The sequence below is a fragment of the Podarcis raffonei genome, chromosome 9 (genome assembly GCF_027172205.1).
Source record: "Podarcis raffonei isolate rPodRaf1 chromosome 9, rPodRaf1.pri, whole genome shotgun sequence".
Taxonomy (NCBI): Eukaryota; Metazoa; Chordata; class Lepidosauria; order Squamata; family Lacertidae; genus Podarcis; species Podarcis raffonei.
Genome location: NC_070610.1, coordinates 2,595,874 through 2,618,124, shown reverse-complemented (window position 1 = coordinate 2,618,124; position 22,251 = coordinate 2,595,874). Strand labels below are relative to the sequence as shown.

At 43.6% G+C, this 22,251-nt stretch overlaps 1 protein-coding gene across 1 annotated transcript; it reads right to left on the bottom strand.

Moving 5' to 3' along the window:
- Positions 1-475: 475 nt before the first annotated feature.
- CHRNA3 (cholinergic receptor nicotinic alpha 3 subunit) lies at positions 476-12,140 on the bottom strand. Its single transcript, XM_053402719.1, has 6 exons — positions 11,853-12,140; positions 7,986-8,125; positions 6,780-6,824; positions 5,174-5,283; positions 1,929-2,943; positions 476-751 (listed from the first exon to the last, which is right to left on the bottom strand). Exons 1-6 carry the CDS (start codon positions 11,896-11,898, stop codon positions 623-625), a joined length of 1,485 nt encoding a protein of 494 aa, XP_053258694.1. The 5' UTR covers positions 11,899-12,140; the 3' UTR covers positions 476-622.
- Between the last annotated feature and the right edge of the window lie 10,111 nt (positions 12,141-22,251).

The following is a 22,251-nucleotide window of genomic DNA, read 5'->3' as shown; positions in this document are numbered from 1 at the left end:
GAGACGCAGTGAAGAAAGGCAGCTTCCTGGTGTTTTGCTATTTTTATTGGCTTCCCTATAGATGTGTGTATCCCATCCTATGGCCAGGACTTCCATAAATTAGCTGTGTATGTGAAGAAATCCTTCCTTTTTGAGTTGAGGAATTGATTTCATAGTGATCCAGTGTCCTAGTGTATTTGGAGAGGAGGACTTCACTCTTGACACACCATCAATGATATGGCTAGAGTTGTGGCCGTGATCCACATTGTTAAAGCTATTGCAATATCTTTGGTTGGCTTTGGGCAGTAGAACAAACTTTTCCCACTTGTGTAGAACTGCATTACTTTGAGGCTCTTGACACCCACTCAGATCTCATTTTCTTCTAGGAGTGAATATAAGAAGAAAACTGGCAGTCTTCCTAGAAATTAAAATTTTCCAGTCTTATACAGTATTTCATAACAGTGTTACACAAATCATTAGTATTTGTATATTTAAATGGAAGGTGGCTGAATCTAGCCTAATGTTTAAGTATCTTTACTCCACCACTGAAAGACATAGGAATAAGTGCTTTAACATAAAGAGAGAGCAGGTAAGACGTTTGGACAGCAAACAGGAAATAGATTTTTTTACAGGGGAATATCACCTATACTTCATCTCCAACCATTAGCGGTTGCAAGAACAGTCCTGCTGTCCCCAGAATGCACACAAGAATAAATACCCACAGGAAAATGCGATCAATGACCATGGCGACGTATTTCCAGTCATCTTGAGTCTGGAAAATAAAAATATTTTTTTATCAATTCAGGTACAACTTTTATAAACCTATTGTGGTAGTATGAAAGTTCCATACGGTATTTGTGATTTGATATAACAAAATCCACCATGTGAATTTGCTCCATGGCTGGACTGGTATTGCAGTGTTTCCTCACCAGGACCATCAGCCTGGAAAAGTTCAGAAAAGAGCAGCCAAAAGCATCAAGAGGATGGAGCAGCCGCCTTATGGGAAAAGGCAGCGGGTGGGACTTGGAGGAAAGGCTGAGCAAGAGGCAACATGATAGAAGTGTTTCAAGCATGTGTGAGATGGAGGAAGGGGCAGGAAATGTTCTCTCCCTCACAACACTCGGACCTGACATCTAAGAAAGCTGAATCTTGGAAGATTCAGGACAGAGAAGAAGTTCAACTATGAACTTCTGCTCCCACAAGAGGCAGTGAAGGCTTTAAAGGAAGATTGGACAAATTCGTGGGGGAGAGGGCTATGGATGGCTTTAGCCAGGATGGCTGTGCTCTGCCTCTTTTGGATCCCAGTTGCTGGAATCCACAGGAGGAGAGAGGGCTCTTGGGCCCGGGTCCTGCTTGCAGGTTTCCAGAAGCGTCTGGTCAGCCACTGTGAGAACAGGATAGTGGACTAGATGGGCTTGATCCAGCAAGCTCTTCCTATGTTCTTACTGTACGTAATACACAGTAAGTAGTATTACTACTACAATGAGTAAGTAGTAAGTACTGTGTCATCCAAGTCAGTACATCTTGTGACAGTGAACTCCATGTGTGTGGTGGACTGAGTTGCAAGTGATAAGGTAGCCCAGAATCTGAAATGGTGAGGACGGAGGAAATAGTACTGGGCTAGGTGAACAAATAGTTTGACCTGGGACAAGATAGCTTCCTGTGGTTCCTCACCCCTGCAGTCTGATGTTTTGTTCCCTGGGTACACAGGTTTATTGCCCTGCTCTGCACCATGACTTGGGAACCTTTCACCTGACAGATGCTAATGGACTATGACTCCCATCATCCCTGACCACTGGTCCTGCCAGCTAGGGATGATGGCAGTTGTAGTCCAACAACATCTGAGGACCCAAGGTTGAGAAAGGCTGATATGGAGGGTCAAAGGTTCCCTAGCCCCAATTTAAAGTGTGGTGCATGTAGCTTGAATAATTAATAAAGTTTGCCCATACCTCCTTGGCTTCATTTTGCATTCTCATATTTTCTGCAATGTATTTAATGCTCTCGATCGCATCTCTCATTTCTGGCGATACTACCAAAGAGGAAAGCAGAGCATCTACAGATTCAGAACTGGAGCTCTGGGTCAGGTTGCTGTTCACCTTGACATATTTTATATGTTGGTGTTGGTAGCAAACACAGGTCGTTTCTTGGCACGGGAGGCTGTCTTTGTAGCACCTGGTCTCTGTGCCGCCAAAGCAGTCCAAGGGAGAGAGCTCCGTGTTGTAAGACGGCTTTGAGTCCTGGCCACCGTCATCTGATTCACTGGTGGGCCTGGTCATGAACATGATCCTGGGGAGAAAGTTCAGGAAGATGGTTTTCACCCACTCAGGCATGGTGTGCGTCCTTGGTGTCCTGTAGTGTACATTGAGCACAAACACTGTGATGACTATGGAGAGAGTGACAAATATCATGGTGAAGAGGAGGTACTCGCCAATCAGTGGAATCACTAGAGAGGTTGAAGGAATGGTCTCTGTTATCACCAGTAGGAAAACAGTCAAGGACAAAAGGACCGAGATGCACAGCGTCACTTTCTCACCACAGTCGGAAGGCAGATAAAACACCAACACGGTTAAGAAGGAGATCAAGAGGCATGGGATGATCATATTGATGGTGTAAAATAAGGGCAGCCGCCTGATATAAAGGGAATAGGTGATATCTGTGTACACGGCTTCACAGCAGTTGTACTTGATGTCATGTTTGTAGCCTGGTGCCTTAATGATGGCCCACTCTCCGCTCTCCCAATAGTCCTTGAGGTTCATAGTGGAGCCAACGAGAACCAAGTCAATCTCGGCTTTGTCGTAGGACCAGGAGCCAAACTTCATGGTGCAGTTCTGGTAGTCAAATGGAAAGTATGTCACGTCTATTTTACATGAGCTCTTAAAAATAGCTGGTGGCATCCAAGTCACATTCCCGGTATAATTCAACAGTGCTTTGGTTTTGTCGTCCACCTGGAAGTCTCCAACAGCACTAGGGAGTGGGGGAAACAACAGACCCAAAAGTTGTGTGAATTTTTCCTAATTTGCAAAGCAATTTCCCCTAATATAATGCATTGTTGAGTGTTATATTCACTAATGCATTTTAACACACACTTAACCCTAGCGTGTGCATTTTTGCACCTCTCATTTGGCTGAAGAACTATATTGCAAAATTTGGATAATTTTTAATGCTGAAGGTTGGCTGTGTTTCAGCTCTCACATTGTTTCAGAAATTATTAAACTGCATTGCATTTATCCCCCACCCTCTGGAACTGTGTTCCTCCCGTTGCATGCAGTGTCTTCAGACTCTTGTTGGAACTGAAGCAAGGGGCCAAAGGTCGCCTCCCTCAGGCAGCATCCTTGATCCTGCAGCAATTTACCTTTTAAAAACACAATACAGTGAATCGCTTGAACATAATTAGCATCATATCTATCAGATGTTTGGGAAACGCTGCCCTGGAGGGATGGCTGTTCTGCACGGGGTACGCACAGCTTCTTTCTCGATGCCTCCTAATGTATATTGATGGGATTCAATTAGTGCCCCAATGTAGCAATTACAGTCATACCTTGGGTTACAGATGCTTCAGGTTGCATTTTTTCAGAATCGCAACCCGCACGTGTGCAGACGCACCACTGGGTTGCAAACGTGCATCCTGCATGGATCACGTTCGCAACCTGAGTGTCAGCTGTATTGTTCTTTACTGTTATTGGAAGCTACCAGATTAGAAATGTAATGCTACCTCTGCCATACTCTGTTCCAAGTTCATTACACATTTCATTTCTTCAGTTCAGTAGAAGACACCATGTTAGAGAAACAATGGAAGGGAAAGGGGGGCACTGAGATTCATCTACAGGAATCCTAGAGTTGGAAGGGATCCCAATAGTCAGGCAGTCAAGCCCCCTGCAATGCTGGAGTTGGTTGTGCCAGTCCATAACACAGACACACTACTGAGACAAGAAAGTCCGATGTGGGTTGGATTTGTCCAATATAAGAAGAAGAAGCTAGCAAGGGAGTGGATTCAGATGATCACTTTGCCGCTTCTGATTTTGACTTTTGCAAGCAGCTTGTAGTGAAGCCCTTCTAGTGGCCCTTGTGTGATTGTGACTTAGTTGAGTCAGATATCCTGCGCTATGGTCCCTGGAAAGTCTGATGATCCCTGAGATTTGTGAAATGGCAAGAAATTGCAAAAGGGGTGGTGGTGCACAAAATTACTTCATGAAGGAGAAAAGGTGATACCAAGGCTTGGTCTGGAAACCTTGCCCGATGAGGAATGGTTGAGAGAGTTGGGAACGTTTAGCCTGGAGAGGATGAGAATGAGAGGGATATGATAGCCATCTTCAAACATCTAAAAGGCTGTTGCATAGAAGAGGGAGCAAGCTTGATTTCTGCTGCTCTGGAGGTTCGGACCCAAACCAATTGATTCAACTGACAAGAGAGTCCAACTAAACATTAGGAAGAACTTTGGGAGGTTGAGGGCTGTTCCACAGCGGAGCAAGTTCCCTTGGAAGGTGGTGGACTCTCCTTCCTTGGAGGTGTATAAGCAGAGGTCACATGGCCACCTGTCCTGGATGCTTTAGTTGAGATTCCTGTATTGCAAGCGGTTGGACTGAATGACTCTTGGGGTCCCTTCCAACTCTATGGTTCTATGTTTAAGGATGCATTTACTGTTTTGAGAAATAGCATGAGCAGGTTATATGGGGATTCCTTCCTTTCCAAATGGGCATTTAACAAGGAGAGTGCTGTGCCGGGATAAGGACCCGTGTTTTCCTTGTGGGTGCTCTTGGGTCTCTGGTTATGTGGGTCTTGGGTAACGAGCAACTCCTAGTCAGAGTACTGGGCTGGGCAAGAGACCAATGATGTTACTCTGTCTAAACCAGTGCTAGATGTTCAGTGTAAACCAGAGACTGGGAATCTGTGGTTCTCTAGATCAAGCATCGGCAAACTCTGGCCCTTCAGATGTTTTGGAACTACAACTCCCATGATCCTAGCTAACAGGACCAGTAGTCAGAGGTGATGGGAATTGTAGTCTCAAAAAATATCTGGAGGGCCAGAGTTTGCCTATGCCTGCTCTAGATGATGATGGACTACAACTTCCTCCACCCAGTGGCCGTGCTGGTGGGACACAGCTTCCATACCATGGATTTTACTACACCTTTGGAAAGGGAAAGATGCTAAAACATAAAGTAATCTTTTAAGAATAGACCAGACTGTATAATCTTACTTGTTATATAGCACAATATCTGGCTTCCAGATTTTCTGCGATGGCACTCGAATAAACTGAACACCTCCATACTTCTCTGGATTCCATTTCAGTTTGTAATCGTTCCACATCTAATCAATGAAGAAGAAGAGAAATCAAGCGGTATTTTAGAATTTTCCCACAACTTCCTATTATAGCTTATTCATTCGTTCATTCATTTTATTCATTCATTCATTTAGGGTGTTTATGTGTCTCAATACAACTTACAGAATAAAACCAGAAGGAAAAAAATATGTGAAAATCAAATGTAAAAACAACACTAAAATTAGACCCAAAGTGCTCATCCATCTATCTATCTATCATCTATCTATCATCTATCTATCTATATCTATCTATCTATCTATCTATCTATCTATCTATCTATCTATCATCTATCATCTATCATCTATCTATCTATCTATCTATCTATCTATCTATCTATCTATCTATCATCTATCTATGATGTTGGGAACCATAGTTTATCCCTTGCAGAGCTATGATTCCCAACACCCTTATCAAACTACAGTTCTCAGGATGCTTTGGGGGAAGCCATGTTCTTTAAATGTGGTGTGGATGTGAGCTTTCTCTTCCTTCTGCACAAACACACCCAACATTCCATCCCTGATAAGCCGTGGGAATGTCTTTTTGTACATCTGCAAGCCTCACAACACGCCCCCCCCCGCCTCATTCCCCTCTTAATTTCCCCTTCTGCAAGGGTGATGCTCTTTTGGCTGCCTAAGAAAAGCATTCGCAGGGTAAACATCAGAAATGCAAGGAATGATGGGTCACCTTGAGCAATCAAAAGCCCCACATTTTTCAGTGGCTGGCTAAATCTGCCTCATAATGTAGGGTTGCCATATGTCCGGAATTTCCTGGACATTGCCAGAAACGGAAATCGCTTAAATGTCTGGGAAAACCTGGATGCAACCCATGTCAGAAGTGTAGATTTTGGCAAATTTCCTTAAAAGTATATCGGGGGGGGACGACTCAATGTCTTGTGTCTGGATTTTCACTTTTTGAAGTATGGCACCCTTAGATGATGTTATAAAATGGGGGGGTCCTATAGTTTAGGATTTGCTCTCCATTTTCTGTTTTCTCAAAGGGGAGGGCACCCAATGAGATCTCTGAATTCCTCACACCGTTTCTGTGGGATTTCTTCATTCTCCAGGATGCTGTTATGATTTATTTAATGCCAACAAGACAGACAACCACTAGGTGGCAGAAGAGCATAAAAGATGTTTCCTGTTTCTGACTCGGGCTGTAGTTTTCGGGGTTTCCTTCTTCAATGGGTTCCTTGAACACACAGGTGTATCATCATCATGCATGTCTGCATGTACTGCACTTCATATCTCTTCCCCTTCCCCAGCTATCCCCCCAATATAGGACACTAAGCTACAATTTTCAGCACTCTTAACACTACAGTTCCCAGGTTGCTTTGGGGGAAGCTATGTGCTTTAAATGTGTGCAATCTACATATATAACTAAAAAGACTTCCAATGCTTTTTGGTTGTTGTTTTTACAAAAATCCTAAAACGTGCCTTCTGTGGTAGGGGCGGGGTTTTTTTTTTGGGGGGGGGGTGTTACTTACATGTCTCAGCCATAAATTAGTCTCCATAATCTGGTTCACTTCGTCCTGGGAAAAGAAAAGTCATAGCTGGGTTTGAAACCCCTCATCCAAGTTACATTCCCAGTGTAATTCAACAATGCTTTGGTTTTGTTGTCCGCCTGGAAGTCTCTGGGGATCGAGGGGGCTCAGCCGTTTTTCTTGAGCTGGCTGGAGGGTTGCTCTGCAACCCGGGGGGAAATGGCACAGATGGGTTCCTTCACTTTCAGGTCAGTTATTACTATGACTATTATTAATAATAATCCACTCTTCACTCCAAGGCAGGTTGAAACATTAAAACACAACATTAAAAACTTTTTTAAAAAAAAACACCTTACAGCCATAAAAGTAAGGTGGATCCTAAAAACACAGGCCTCAAGTGTCAAAAGCAAGGGAAGGCACCAGGCAACCCTCTGTGGGGCATACACAGCTTAGGGGTCACCACGGAGAAGACCCTCCACTCCCCAAAATAACCCTGAGGGGGAAGGAGCTACCAGGAGGGCCCCTCTGCTGATCCCAGTACCTGAGGGTTTAAAGGGGAGGAAGAGGCTTTCAGGTATTTGGGGCCTGACTTGTTTAGGGCTTTGCGCACCAGAGTGAGTACCCTGAAAAGGGCTCGAAAATGAACTGGCATCCAGTGCAGTTGTTTCAAAATAGGTTATATCATATGATCTGAGTAGAACCCCAGCCAAGTCTCCCCCCTCCTGCCCCTGTTCACAGCTTCTGTACTACCCCCCCCAAAAGAATGCTGGGCCAGTGGAAAGAGGCTGGGCTCTCCCCTGAACCCGTTTTGCAGTTCACATCCCATCCATTCACCAGAATTTTTGACTTCCAGAGTTGAGTGGCAACGTGACACAAACGGATTATTTCAGCAACTGAACTGGGACAAAAAATAACAGTCTCTGGTCCAGCTTTTGCCAACCCAGCGCCCTCTGGGTGGTTTATTTATTTAATTTGTTACTGCCTCTTCCCATTTCACCCACAACGTCCCTGTGAAGTAGGCGAGACTGAGATACGGTGACTGGCCCAAGTCACCCGGTGAGCTTCATGGCCAAGATGGGGATTTGGACCTGGGTCTTCCAGGTTCCAGGACTCTAACCACCATACCACACTGCCTCCCAGTCTGCCCGTCAGCTGTAAAAGCCTGAAAACAACCGGAAGGCGTCAAGGCTTCTCTCACAGTCTACTCACCACCTTCACGAGTTGCGATAGGGACACCTCGAACGAAATCATGACCGGGTCAGACACATTCTCCACAGGCCTGATGATGTTGTTGTAATTGGCAAATAGCTCATTGTAGAGTCGGTGTTCAGCTTCGAAACAATGGCAACCTAAAAGAGGGCAGGGTTGGAGCACATACAAACCTCACGACATTTTTGCCTGGATTTCTGAAACATTCTTGGCTCGGTCAGAGTAGGGCTGCCATACGTCTGGAATTGCTAGGACAGAGCTGGGATTCACCCATCGAAAATGGCATCTGGGCGGAATTTTCAAAAGTCGGTTAAAAATGTCCAGGGAAACCCAGGTATATGGCAGCCCATATTGGAAGTGTTGATTTTGGGGCAAATTTCTTTAAAAAAATAGCTTCAAAACTTTTCAATTTTTGAAATATGGCAACCCTAGCAGAGTCCTTCCCATAATCTACTACAGAACCTTAAGAATATAAGAACCTGTGAAGAGCCATGGGACCCTCTCCAGTCCAGCACCCTGTCCTCATGGTGGCCAACCAGGTTCCAAGCAGAATTCAGGTGCAAGAGCCCTCACTCTCCTGCAGCTTCCAGAAACGCATTTGGTGGCAGGACAGAGCATCCTTGCAACTGAAAATGCTGGGGATTGGAGCTGGGACATTCTGCATGCAAAGGGCTTCCTTTACCCCTGTCCCTTCCTCTGTCCAAGAAGGGGACAGAACAAAGGGACAGAACTGACATCATCACCATCATTATTAATTGAATTTGTTAGTCTCTGTATCTTGGCCGGGGCAACTTGCAAGCAACTAACCACACAGGAAACCTCCATAGATATAAAAACCAAGGGGAAAAAGAAATACATTGAAAACTTCCGACCCACGTCTCAAAGGTCCCAGATAGTGAAAGCCCAAAGGCTTGGTTGTGGAAGAAATGGTCTGTGGTGGAACGGTCTACCTCTGAAGGTGCTGGGCTCTCTTGCATTGAAGGTTTTTAAACAGAGGTGGGGTGTCTGTCTGCCAGGGATTCTCTAGCTCGAATTTCTGCATTGCAGGGGGTTGGACTAGATGACCCTTGGCGTCACCTTCCAACTCCACAATTCTATGATTTCCGGTGAAAAATTAAATAACAAGCCATGACCCTTCTGCAACTGCCCTTATTAGTGTGCCTCCTCCTCCACCAACAAACTCCATAGACACAGAAGACAGGCAGCAAACCAGAGAAAGTAGCCTGGGATTTATTATTTAGATGGAGAGATACCCAATTTAATTTACTTGGTGCCCATGCAGTAACAGAAGAATGGCATTGGATGTGGTGTGTTTAAGCAGTATAATGCGTATATCTAGCCAGCAGTGGGGATGCAATGAGTTTGGAAACATTAAAGCTTGCCTTGCCTTGCCAAATTAAAATCATGGAAAGTGCTGTTGATTTACTTGTTCCGAATATTGTCAACAGCTACTGACCTCACAAAAGGAACTTTGCTGAATTGCATTCTGTAAGCTAAAATGTGCCTTTTAGTGGGGATGTAATGAGAATCATTGGACACAGCCCGTGTTTGTCCAAGAGTTGATGTTTCTTTGGGGGGGGATTTTATTTTATAAAGTGATTAAAGCATGCTAGAGTATGCCATGTCGAATTAACATTTGACACAATTCACAGAAATCCATTATAATTAACCACAACTAACTGCATTAATCCATACAGCATGAACAAAATACAGCTGCGTATTCCTGCAGGGTCTCTTCCAACTACAATTCTAAGATTATAAAAATACAGCGGTTGCTTGTCAATACTGAAGATACTCTACTACCAAAATTAATTCTAGATACATATTCTCAGCCACTAACTATTTAAAAACTCAGAACTACTGCTACTGTTTTAATTTTTCCCCTAAAATCTCTGCAGTTAAAACCATGCACCTGTGCAGATGGGCACTGGCTTATTTATTTTGGTAGAGGAGACTCCTTCCTACACAAAAAAGTGTGAGTGAGCTAAGATCATGTTAGTATCCTGGGGTTTACAGTCATAAATGAAAGCAATTCATGAAGGAAGCTAAAGAAATATCTGCAGCATCACCCCCTCAAAAGAAATATATATATATATACTTGCCCCCCCCCCCCGGAGTTCAAACGCTCTATACTGAATATTTTCTATTAAGGCTAAAACAAAAGATTGATCAAAATGCTCGTGGCATGTGTAAATCATGTTCTGATGGTAGAACTGATCAACACTGTTTTGTGGCCAGGGGGCCGTGCCTGAGCATGCACAGATTGCTTCTGAGCACAGGGATGTGGCTGGTTTTCCTCTGCAACAGCCCCTTTGCCCCATGAACTGCTGTTCCAAAGTGCAGGGAGGGGGGGAGGTAATGGATTTTGCATTATCTTCACACCACTGTTAAAATTTCTGCGATGTGTTCTAACCATTTCGTATTGCTCGCTATGATTTGTTAAAAATATTTTGAAATGTTTCTAGCCAAGGGTGCACTGCTGATAGAAATGGCAACAGAACCTCTTAAAACAAATTCCCCAAATTTGAAACATGAGCAGAAATGCAAAGGAACATAATCTGCTGCGCAAAGACGGTAGATCAAAGCAGACTTACAAGTGGTACAACAATGTTTGCTACCATCTTGGATTAGAGAAAAAGAGGGGCACGCTTCGTTTGGCTCTCTCTTCAAACCGACACAATTTAGGGGCTGCTCAAAATGCAATGCAGACTCTGGACTCCCATTTGCAAAAGTGGTTGTGCTCCTCTGAGCACGTGCAATTTGGTTGTGATTCTATGTTCAGTCAACCAAGTAACAAAGCACAATTTATTTATGGTTGGACAGACCTGTAGATTTAACAGGCCATCCTAGGAATGGGTGGGTTGCCTATAACCTCTGCTTTCAAAGCCATCTATTTTTGCACACCTAATGTTTTGCTTCAAAATCTTGCCTTTGTGAAAACCTGCCACATATCCCCTCAATCAACAGCTACTCAACAGCAGAACAGAAATTTGAAAGCTCATACTACATTTGTTTGGAGAGAAGTTTCACTCCTTGTATTTATTCCAGGAGACAGGAAAACAGACATGTGCCCAACTGGTCAATAAAAACAGCATGGATTTTTATCCTCAGGTACATTTTACATATTGCAGACATGTAACATTCAGTGCTCCAAACGTCCAGGCTGTACAAGCTTTAAAATATTTCATTGGTTTGCTTGGGAAAGTGATATTTCCTTACAAAAAGAAGGAAATTACTAATTCTGAGTTAATTTATATATAACTTTAAGTCCTTCAGAGATAACCTCTTAAGTGAGACAACCTGGAACATTAGCATTTTAGATTTTTTATTTAAAAAAACCCCAGCCCTTATTTTCATGTATGATTTCCTTGGCATATATAGGAAGTTTTCATCCAGCTTCTTTTGTTCTCTCGCCTCCTGCCTCTCCTAGTTGGCTTGTTCTCCTCTTGAGTTTTCCCTCTTTCCAGCACCCACCTCTCTGCTAAAGATGACCCCACCCTCCCTGCTACCAAAACAAGCTTAAAGGATGAGTTTGTCAGAGGTTAGGTCACTTCTCTCCCATATATTCTGCAGGGTGAGGATGTCACCATTTCTGGCCTTTACCACATTGTCAAACTGAAGCACACACAACACATTCCCCTGGGAAATTACGAGAAATGTATGGCCTTCCCAATCAACCATTTTGCTTTTTCAAAGGAGAGATAAAAAAAGAATAATCCAGCTGCACAACCCTCCAGAATGAAAAAGAATCTTACATTACGGATTCCCAAACCCAACTTCAGGTTCTATTGAAATCCAATAAGTGTATTCTACCCTTGCAATTACCCCACCCGCAATCCTCTCCCCTCGCCGTCCACAGTCACTCACCTTTAAGGAAAGGGAAAAGAGCCACTGGCAGGAGCAGCTCCAGCATCCTCTCCACTCGGCAACAGAGCCTGCCGGAGACAGAAGCCGCTGGGCAGCTTTGCACAGACTCCTTGCAAAATAAGACAGCCTGGATTCTGACAGATGCAGCCAGGAGCCGTGGGTTGCCAGCAGGGCCCTGAACCTACCCTTCTGTGCTTGGAAGCTCGCTCTATCACCACAGCCCTGCCCCTTTCCTGGCTGCCCACACCAAGATAGGGGAATTGTCAAGTCAAATAGGTGCAGCTACAGCAAGCATGAAAACCTCCTCATCCGCTGATGTGCTCATGCATAAGCAAAGCTGATAACCTGATAACCATAGTTAAGAGCTTTTGCACTTGGCCATGCAGGGAAGATCGGAACCTTACTCCAAATTTCATGCCAAGCTATTTCAGACAAGTCCAAGTTAATGAAAATGGGATAATTGAATTTGTGCATGGAACGGATATTGACAAGACTTGAGTTTGCATATCATTAAAAGCAGCACTTTGGAGCTGAGCTGGTAGTCAGGCACCATTAATGAATTAGCTAACACAGTTCTTAGATGTTTATGGATTTTTCTTAATGACCGCGACAGAAACGGAGAGAGAGGAATCTAGGCTCTGTGCTTGTACATTCAATTTAATGTACATTCAAAGCACTTTTTTCCTGCAAAGAATTCTGGGCACTGTAGTTTGTTAAGGATGGCTGCGAATTTGAACTCTGTGAGGGGTAAACTACAGTGCCCAGAATTCTGAGGGGAAGAAAGTGCTTTGAATGTTCTTTAAAATTATGGTCCATACACTCCTCAGGAGTCACAGTTATTCCTAGATGTGCTGCAGGACCCATTTTGTTACTATGCAGAATTCATCATGCGAAAGGCTGGGTTGGATGAATCCCTAGCCAGAATTAAGATCGCAGGAAGAAATATCAACAACCTCAGATATGCAGATGACACAACCTTGATGGCAGAAAGTGAGGAGGAATTAAAGAACCTTTTATTGAGGGTGAAAGAGGAGAGCGCAAAATATGGTCTGAAGCTCAACATCAAAAAACGAAGATCATGGCCACTGGTCCCATCACCTCCTGGCAAACAGAAGGGGAAGAAATGGAGACAGTGAGAGATTTTACTTTCTTGGGCTCCATGATCACTGCAGATGGTGACAGAAGTCACGAAATTAAAAGACGCCTGCTCCTTGGGAGAAAGGCGATGGCAAACCTAGACAGCATCTTAAAAAGTAGAGACATCACCTTGCCAACAAAGGTCCGTATAGTTAAAGCTATGGTTTTCCCAGTAGTGATGTGTGGAAGTGAGAGCTGGACCATAAAGAAGGCTGATCGCCGAAGAATTGATGCTTTTGAATTCTGGTGCTGGAGGAGACTCTTGAGAGTCCCATGGACTGCAAGAATATCAAACCTCTCCATTCTGAAGGAAATCAGCCCTGAGTGCTCACTGGAAGGACAGATCCTGAAGCTGAGACTCCAATACTTTGGCCACCTCATGAGAAGAGAAGACTCCCTGGAGAGCCGAGGCTGAGGAAGCCTGGTCTAGGCAATGGTTGTGAATAGAACAGCAGAGCACCATGCTTAGCCTAATTAAAGATTCTGTGCCAGAGGGTCAATGCATGGCGCTGGTGTGGCTCCTCCCCTTCCCCTGGCTGGTACTTAGAATGTGGGGGGTGTGAGCACACAAAGCCAGAGAGACAGACCCATGCTGGATGACAAAGCTAGGACCATGGGAGAAGTATTTAAATAAATCACATATCCTAAGGACACCACCATCTCTACTGACCCTCATTCCAAGGAACCCAAGCCATGGGTAAATGCCTGGAACCCCTGGAAGACTGGAGTGGTGTGCAACAATTTTGGGGTGTTAATGCTGTGAGCCCCTCCATCCTCTGCTTAGGTTGCAGCAAGAAGACCATGCATCTTCGAGGCGCCACAGTCTTTGCTGACCTTGGAGGGAGGACGGGGCAATCATATCATGGTGATCAACATCAACATCACCAGCCCAGCTATGGAAGTTTGCTTCTTTCAGAAGTAGAACAGTAGTAAGAAGGCCTGGTACCTGCTGCTATCAATCCACTCCATGAACTTTCCTCCCAGTTGAACTATGGCGTTATGATACTGGCAGTTTTATTCTCAATCCCTTCCCTAAATGATTCCTAGCATGCAATTTGCCTCTTTCAAAGCTGCTGTGTCCTGGGTCTCATTTCTGGTCAGTTGCTGCCAGCTCAGACCCCATCAGCTCATACATGGGAAGTTAAGACCTTTTTGCCCCAATTTGCATCAACTTACACTTCCTTACAGTGAACGGCACCTGCCATTTCAATGTCCAGTTAGCCTGTTTGACGATATCCTTTTTTACATTTGAATAATTGTTGTCAACAAGATTGGCCAATTCACTGCTCATTCTTGAACAAATTAAAAAGCACTAGCTTTTGGGTGCCAGTGCTTCGCCATACATCCCCAATCTTGAGAACTCTCCATTTTTCCTACTCTCTGCTTCCTGTTTTGGATCCAAAATAGGACTTTAAAAAACAAAAAAACAATTTCAACATATCAGAATATCAAAACGTATCATATTCATTATTTCCCCCCTTCCCCCCTCCCCATCAAGCCCTCCCTCCCCCATGACTTCTCTCAGCTCCTCTCTCTGATTTCTCAACACATATTTTTCTCTGCATACTGTAAAATTGTATAAATGCTTACATTATCTGTCTACTATGTTAACCATCAATAAATTTGTGCATGTTTATTCAAAACCTGCCATGGAGTCCAATTCATTTTGTTGTTTTTTTAAGTAATTTGTAAAAAGTTCCCATTCTTCTTTGAAGTCACAGTTGTCCTTATTTCGCAGTTTGTATGTCAATTTAGGCAGTTCTGCATAGTTCATCAATTTCTCTTGCCACTGTTCTTTTGTTGGGGTTTCCTCATTCTTCCATCCTTGTGCTATCAAGACTCTTGCCGCTGTTGTTGCATACATAAATAGATTCTTTGTTTTCTTTGGCAGGTCTTGTCCTACAATCCCTAATAAAAATGCTTCTGTTTTTTTGCAAATGTCATTCTAAACATTTTCTTCAATTCATTATATATCATTTCCCAAAAATTTTAATTTTCTCTACATTCCCACCACATATGATAGAAGGTCCCTTCCTTTTCTTTACATTTCCAGCATATGTTTCACCAGGGTTTTGTACATTTTTGCTATCTGTACTGGTGTTATATACCTTCTATACATCATTTTTATATAGTTTTCTTTCAGAAGAGAACAGTCTGTAAATTTAAGTCTGTTTTCCACAGTTTTTCCCAATCCTCAAATTGTATGTTGTGTCCTATATCTTGTGCCCATTTGATCATGACCAATTTTACTTCCTTGTCTTTTGTTTCCCATTCTAACAGGATACTTACTATATGCACCCTTCAGCAACTTCACTTTTCCTTCTATAACTTCCTTTTGAAATCTAGAAGTGGTATAACTAAATCCTTTCTTGCTATCTTCTTTGTATATCTCATGTAATTGCCTGTAATGTAACCAACTCTGAAAATGATCTTTTATTTCCTCATACTCTTTTAATTTCCATTTTCCTTCTTCATCTTTTAATAAATCACTGTATGTAAGCCACTTCCCTTTTTTCCTAAGTGGTTTGAGCAGCAAAGCTTCAATTGGTGAGCGCCACCAAGGTGTCTTTTGTTCTATTAAATCTTTATATCTCTCCCAGACCCTCATTAATGATTTCCTAATTATATGATTGTAAAATCCTTTATGTTCTTTTCCTTTCCTATACCATAAATATGCATGCCATCAAAATCTGTCATCGTGGCCTTCTAAGTCCAATGCTTCTTCCTTTTCCAGATTTATCCAGTCCCTGATCCATACCAAACATGCAGCCTCATAATACAATTTAAGGTCTGGGAGGGCAAAACCGTCTCTTTCTTTTGTATCTGTAAGCATCTTATGAAGAAGAGGAGGAGGAGGAGGAGGAGGAGGAGGAGTTTGGATTTGATATCCTGCTTTATCACTACCCGAAGCAGTCTCAAAGTGGCTAACATTCTCCTTTCCCTTCCTCCCCCACAGCAAACACTCAGTGAGGTGAGTGGGGCTGAGAGACTTCAAAGAAGTGTGACTGGCCCAAGGTCACCCAGCAACTGCATGTGGAGGAGCGGAGATGCGAACCCGGTTCCCCAGATTATGAGTCTACCACTCTTAACCACTACACCACACTGGCTCTCTTATGTTTAATTCTTGGCCTCCCCCCCCCCCCAATAAACTTGGAAATTTCCTTCTGCCATCTTTTGAGGCAATCATCTTTCACCATTACTGGGAGTGTCTGAAAAAGGAAGAGCATTTTTGGCAAAACATTAATTTTTACCGCTGCTATTTTTGCTAGTAGGGATGTGAGGGCTATCTCGCTGTGACACCTGTCACCCCACTGATCGCCAGGGTTGATTCGGCTGATCTGGCTGGCTAGGCTGGTGTCCCCTTCCTCCCTCACTGCTCCATGTGTGTCCCTCCCAAAGCTTCATGCTCGGTGGAAGAGGACAACCATCCCAGATAGAAGGAGTGTACTGTTCTTCAGTCAAGGGTATACGAAAGCTGCGCTCCCCTGCTAGAACCTCCAGACAAGCTCAAGGTCCATAACAGGACTTTCAACCCATTAGTGCTAAGCTTGCTCAGACAATTTTGGTGAGATTTTATCAAAAGCTTTTTGAAAAACACTTTATGTAAACCACTTAGAGGTTTTTTATGATTAGGTATATGAGTTTGACTGGTATACACATTTTGTGTTCATTTGTTTGTTTGTTTCATCCAAATGCACAATGTCTACCAGTTCACCCTTGTCTACATGCTTGTTGCCACTTTCAAAAAGCTCTAAAACCTTAGTGAGACAGAACTTGTAGAACCCAGGCTGGTTCTTACTGAGCAAGACTTCTTGTTCTATATCAGGGAGGGATAACCTACATCCCTCAAGGCTGCTGGACTCAAACTCCCCTCAGTGCCATTCAGCACTGCCAAGAGTCTGTGGAGATCGCTCCAGCGGTTGGAGATGGTGGGAGTTGCAGTCTAACAGCATATGGACGGCCTCAGGTTCCTCATCCCTATTGTAGATGATGGTTACATTTTGTCTAATAGCCAGAGATGTCTCTTTAATGGGGGTTGACTAGAGGATGTTTCAAGGGAACACTGATGGTTGGTGGCCACTAGCTAGCTGCTCCGGTGGGATGCTGAGAAACAATTGGAGAGTTGGAATGTGGTCAGAAAAAGAGACAGATGCCTGAATTTGCTGGCAAGAAACAGCCTTGTGAGGCTCCAATGAGATGGTGTTGATTATGGAGGAACTGGTGCTGCTTTCAGGACCCTGACCTGTCCCTCTTCTGCACATCATCTGAGATCATCTGAGGAGCTTCTCCAGGACCCCTTTCTCTCCCGTTGTGCTCAACAGGATGTAGCTTTGTGATGTGGCTAGTAGTGCTGCCTCTGAAACGTTTCTCCACTTCGATAAGTCAGGAGCCAGGATGATGTCTGTGTGATATCTATGCATATTGTTATTTTCACCCCACTTCTCTTTTCATAAACATCTCATTCATTTTTTTCATATTGCTGTATCCAGTATACATGGGTGGGGAATGTAAATGTAAAACACCGTAACAAATAAAGTATATAATGAAACAAGATCTTAGGCATATGTCCTTCACCAAATAATCAATTAAACCAAACATAATACTTTTCTATCCAGAGTAGCTCACCCTACTTTTCTGACTGCTCAGAGGCTGATTTGGTGTTTTGTAATGTCCAAATGTAAATGGAGGCACATAGCTTAAATAGCATTGCTCTCACTTCAGATCTGTGGAGAAAGCCAGCACCTAAGATGCACACGGAAGCCAAACTCGGATCTCTGTCCCGCTGGCCTCATTTGCACATCAGGTTACATAGCTAACAGTTACGGTGAAGGTGCCAACTCTGGCTGCTTTGATTCTTCCCACTCTTACTGGGAGGAAACAAACCATAAGCCAAGGCTTTCAGTTTGCTTTGCTCCCAATGAACCATGTTCTGTAGCCAAGGCTTTGTATGGTTTGTTGGTGTGAAACAAACCAGGATCCCTCGTTGGCTAAGCCAGGAACTGTCTCTTGTTTCCTTTGCCCACAACAACTCAGAAAGGTGTCTTCGTGTACTTTACCATGACATGGAAAATAGACTGCTGTGCTTCTGAGCTTTGAACAGTCATTCCAGTTTGTTTGCAGGTTGGTTATACAATAATGTGCACTCATCTTGCATTCATCCTCATTTGCTCTTAGGGTGTTTACACATGTTCCCCTTACGATAAAGATGAATGTATTGCCAAGGATGTTGTTTCTGTTTCAAACATTGCAAATTTTGGATAAAATGGAGTGTTTCAAGAAGTGGCAGAGAGATATCTCTAGATTTGTCTGGCAGGGCAAGAAACCTCGAATAAAATTTAAGATATTAACTGACGCTAAGGAAAGAGGGGGATTTGCCCTGCCAGACTTAAAACTTTATTATGAATCAGCCACTTTTTGCTGGCTGAGAGAATGGATGCTTCTTGAGAACACTGATGTGTTGGATTTAGAAGGTTTTAACAATATTTTTGGGTGGCATGCATATTTGTGGTATGATAAGGTCAAAGCACACAAAGCATTTAAAAACCATATTGTCAGAAAAGCACTGTTTAATGTTTGGATAAGATATAAGGATTTGCTTGAAAATAAAACCCCAAGGTGGCTGTCACCAATGGAAGCGAAGGCTCAGAAAAAGCTCAATATGGAGGCCAAATGGCCGAAATATTGGGAAATTTTGGAACAAGAGGGAGACAGATTAAAATTGCAGAGTTTTGAAAAATTAAAAAATAGAGTGCGAGATTGGCTTCACTATTATCAGATAATGGAGGCATATAATTTGGATAAAAAAATTGGCTTCCAGGTGGAAAAATCAAAATTGGAAACAGAACTGTTAGATTCCAAAACTAAGAATTTGTCAAGAATGTATAACTTGCTGTTGAAATGGAATACTCAGGATGAAACGGTGAAATCTGCTATGATTAAATGGGCACAAGATGTTGGACACAACATTATGATGGCTGACTAGGAATAGTTATGGACCACAGATATGAAGTTCACGGCATGTAATGCCTTAAGAGAGAATATAACGAAAATGATATACAGGTGGTACATGACACCAGTCAAGCTTGCGAAAATTTATCATTTGCCCGATAATAAATGTTGGAAATGTAAAGAGACTGAAGGTACATTCTTTCACCTTTGGTGGACATGCCCAAGGATTAAGGCTTTCTGGGAGATGATCTATAACAAAATGAAAAAGGTATTTAAATATACCTTTCTGAAGAAACCAGAGGCCTTTCTCCTGGGCATGGTCGGCCAATTGGTGCCAAAGAAGGATAGAACATTCTTTATGTATGCTACAACAGCAGCAAGAATACTTATTGCAAAGCATTGGAAGACACAAGATCTACCCACCCTGGAAGAATGGCAGATGAAGGTGATGGACTACATGGAACTGGCGGAAATGACTGGCAGAATCTGAGACCAGGGAGAAGAGTCGGTGGAGGAAGATTGGAAGAAATTCAAAGACTATTTACAGAAACATTGCAAGATTAATGAATGTTAGAATGATGTTGGAATGAAGTTATGTGATTTTAGCAGAAATGTTACAAAGATTTAGGAAAAATAGACTGTTAATTGGTGAAAGGAGGGAAAGTAAAGGTTTATTAATTTCAAGATAAATTTACAGGACAAAAATTTGAAAAGAGGGAAAGGATTTGCTGAAATGGATAATTGACTTAGAATACAAAAAAGGGAGGTGTGAGGAGGTCAGGGAAATAAGCTAATGAAAGATCAGTAATGGGAAGATGTGCTGTATTTTTTATTGATTTTTCTTTTTTGTTTAATGGATTTCAATTCTCTGTTTTTTCTTTTTGATTTTTCTTTTTTTCTTTTTTGTATTTTATCTTTTCTTGTTTAAAATGAGGTTTTTTTATTTTTCTTGTTGTATTTCCAAAAACTTTAATAAATATCTTATTAAAAAAAATATACACATGTTCCCCTTAAACATTTGTTCATCCCATCCTTTTCCATGCATTTCCCCTGTCACTTTCCAAACTGCAAAATGCCAGCTGTTTTTTAAGTGAATTTGTTACACATGGATAACAGAACTCTTCAATCCTAATCCAAGCCTAAAATTTTCACTCCTGCAAAACAGTGACCATCTGGAGGTGCCCGGTATCAGTTTCACTGCTACTGCAATCTATTGTTCTTCTTGTGTAGAGACACCTTGCTTTCCCACAACCAATCCTGATGGGCCATCTCCACAGACCATCAACTAGCTCGTAGCTCTCATAAAAGGTGGAGACATATTGCTGGGACAGGTATTGCCTCAGGCAGCCCACACCGGTAGCAATCAGTTAGGAAACCCATAACAACATGTTTGTGTATTCCTTTGTGTTAGTCTGTTGTCTTCGAATAATTAGTGTTTTGGCTGAAACCGGAAAGGACTATAAGTCAGGTGTGGTGCATTTTGTGGAAACAAGCATCAGAGCAACAGAGCACCCTGTGAAATAAAGAGGACTCCCACTCTGAAAGCGTTTTAAGTAAAATACTATTTTAATAGACTGTCTTTGTGCCTACAGAGAAAAATCTGCAAGTTCCAAACATACCTCCTCCCATTTCTGTAAAAGACCAAAATAAAGTATTTTGCATTCAATTCAGTTTTTCAGACCTGAATCCCATCTTTAACCGCAGCCTGTTGCATGGAGTCCACTTGATTTATTTATTTTATTATTTTGACTACATATGCCTGCATCTGTCTGAATCTTTCTGTCCCTGCCTTCCACTTTTTCCTTATTTCCCTCCATGCTACTGCCACCCCCAGTGCCTTAAGACTTTAGCTTAGGAGCATTCAGGCATTTCCTCTAACACCCAGGTCCCCTGGTGTCTGAAAGAGCCTTTGGTTCTGTCAGGGAACTGCCATCTGAGACTAAGGAGGTGAAAGGGCTCATGGAGGGTGAGAGAGACCATTCAGCGGAGGAGGGGACCAGCAGGGGGAGAAGTGGAGTTCCAAGGGAAAGTGAGTCGGAGGGAGGGCTCAGAGACACTTCAAGCGGGAGCAGCGGGGAGATTTCAGGACCTCCTGTAGGGACACCCACTCCTCGGCGGAAACTGTCACGCCGAGAGTCCAGAAGACGCGTTTCCGTTAAGGAGCTTTTATGCTGGAAGAAGTTCCGTAAACGCCCACTGTCCGATTCAACGAGTGATTGATGGAGTCATGTTTAAGGAGCTCCATCACAGACAGAGGTTTGGGGACTTAGCCAAACTCTGAGGGATTAGGATTTTACGCACAAGCAGCTCATCATCCCATCACAGCAATCGGACAGTCCCTGAAAGCAGCTTGTGCAAAGAGGCATCATGAGTAACCCAGCCGGAGCCGGAGGAGCAGCAGGAGCTGGAGAGGGTCCAAGCCTGGAAGAAAGGTACAGAGTGTTGGAACTCCAGCTAGCAATGCAAACGGCGAGGCTAGAAGAAAGGAGGGCGCAGGATGCAGAAAAGGCAAAAGGCGCTACACTAGCAAGAAAGATGCCAGGAATGGTGCAGAAGTTTGGGGGGGACCCCAGGAACTACCAAGCCTTTAGGACAGAGATGCAGTATGCTCTCGAACTGCAGTTTAACGACTTTCCCGACGAGGCATCGAGAGTGGCGTTTGTGATTGGCCATCTCGAAGGAGGGGCGAGAGATTGGGTCAGACCCCTGATGGCAGGGAATAGTGACATGCTGAAGGACGCGAGGAAGTTTTTTCGCGCCATGGATTTGATGTTTTCCAGCGAGATTGAACAGGGGCTGGTGCGCAGACAATTGATGGCGTGCAAACAGGGGAGCCGATCGGTTCGTGAGTACTGGACTGAGTTTACAATGTTGATACATAAATTGGGGTGGGACCTATCGGCGGAACCCATTCAAATGCTCTTTGAAGAGGGGCTTTCTTCGGCGGTGAAAGACGAACTTTCCCGGGCGCCCAGGGGGGAGTCTATGGACCAGCTGACCAAATCAGCGCTGACCATTGGAGCACGCCAGGAGGCAAGAGCCTTGGAGAAGCGGGAGGGGAAAGGAGAGCGTTGGAGGGATTTCCGCATTCCAGAGATTCCAGAACCAAGTTTCCCGCCAGGAGAGCCGATGGAAGTTGGAACAGCGCGCGCGCGCGCAGTTTCAAATCCCAGTGAAGGGAGGAAGAAGGAGGGAAAGAGCGCCAAGAAATGTTATCTCTGCCAGCAGCCAGGTCACTTTGCCAGAGTCTGCCCGCAAAGAAAGGAATGGCAAGGGATGGCGGGAGCTGTTGGGGGGAAGGAGGAGGAAGTCC

Bases quoted from the DNA above. Each gene is read 5' to 3' on its own strand.
- CHRNA3 (XM_053402719.1), bottom strand. From the start codon at position 11,898: ATGCTGGAGCTGCTCCTGCCAGTGGCTCTTTTCCCTTTCCTTAAAG. The intron at 6,825-7,985 runs GTGAGTAGACTG...TTCTTTTCCCAG, and splicing joins TATCGCAACTCGTGAAGGTG to GACGAAGTGAACCAGATTAT. The intron at 752-1,928 runs GTATGGGCAAAC...TTTATTTTCCAG, and splicing joins TGCAAAATGAAGCCAAGGAG to ACTCAAGATGACTGGAAATA.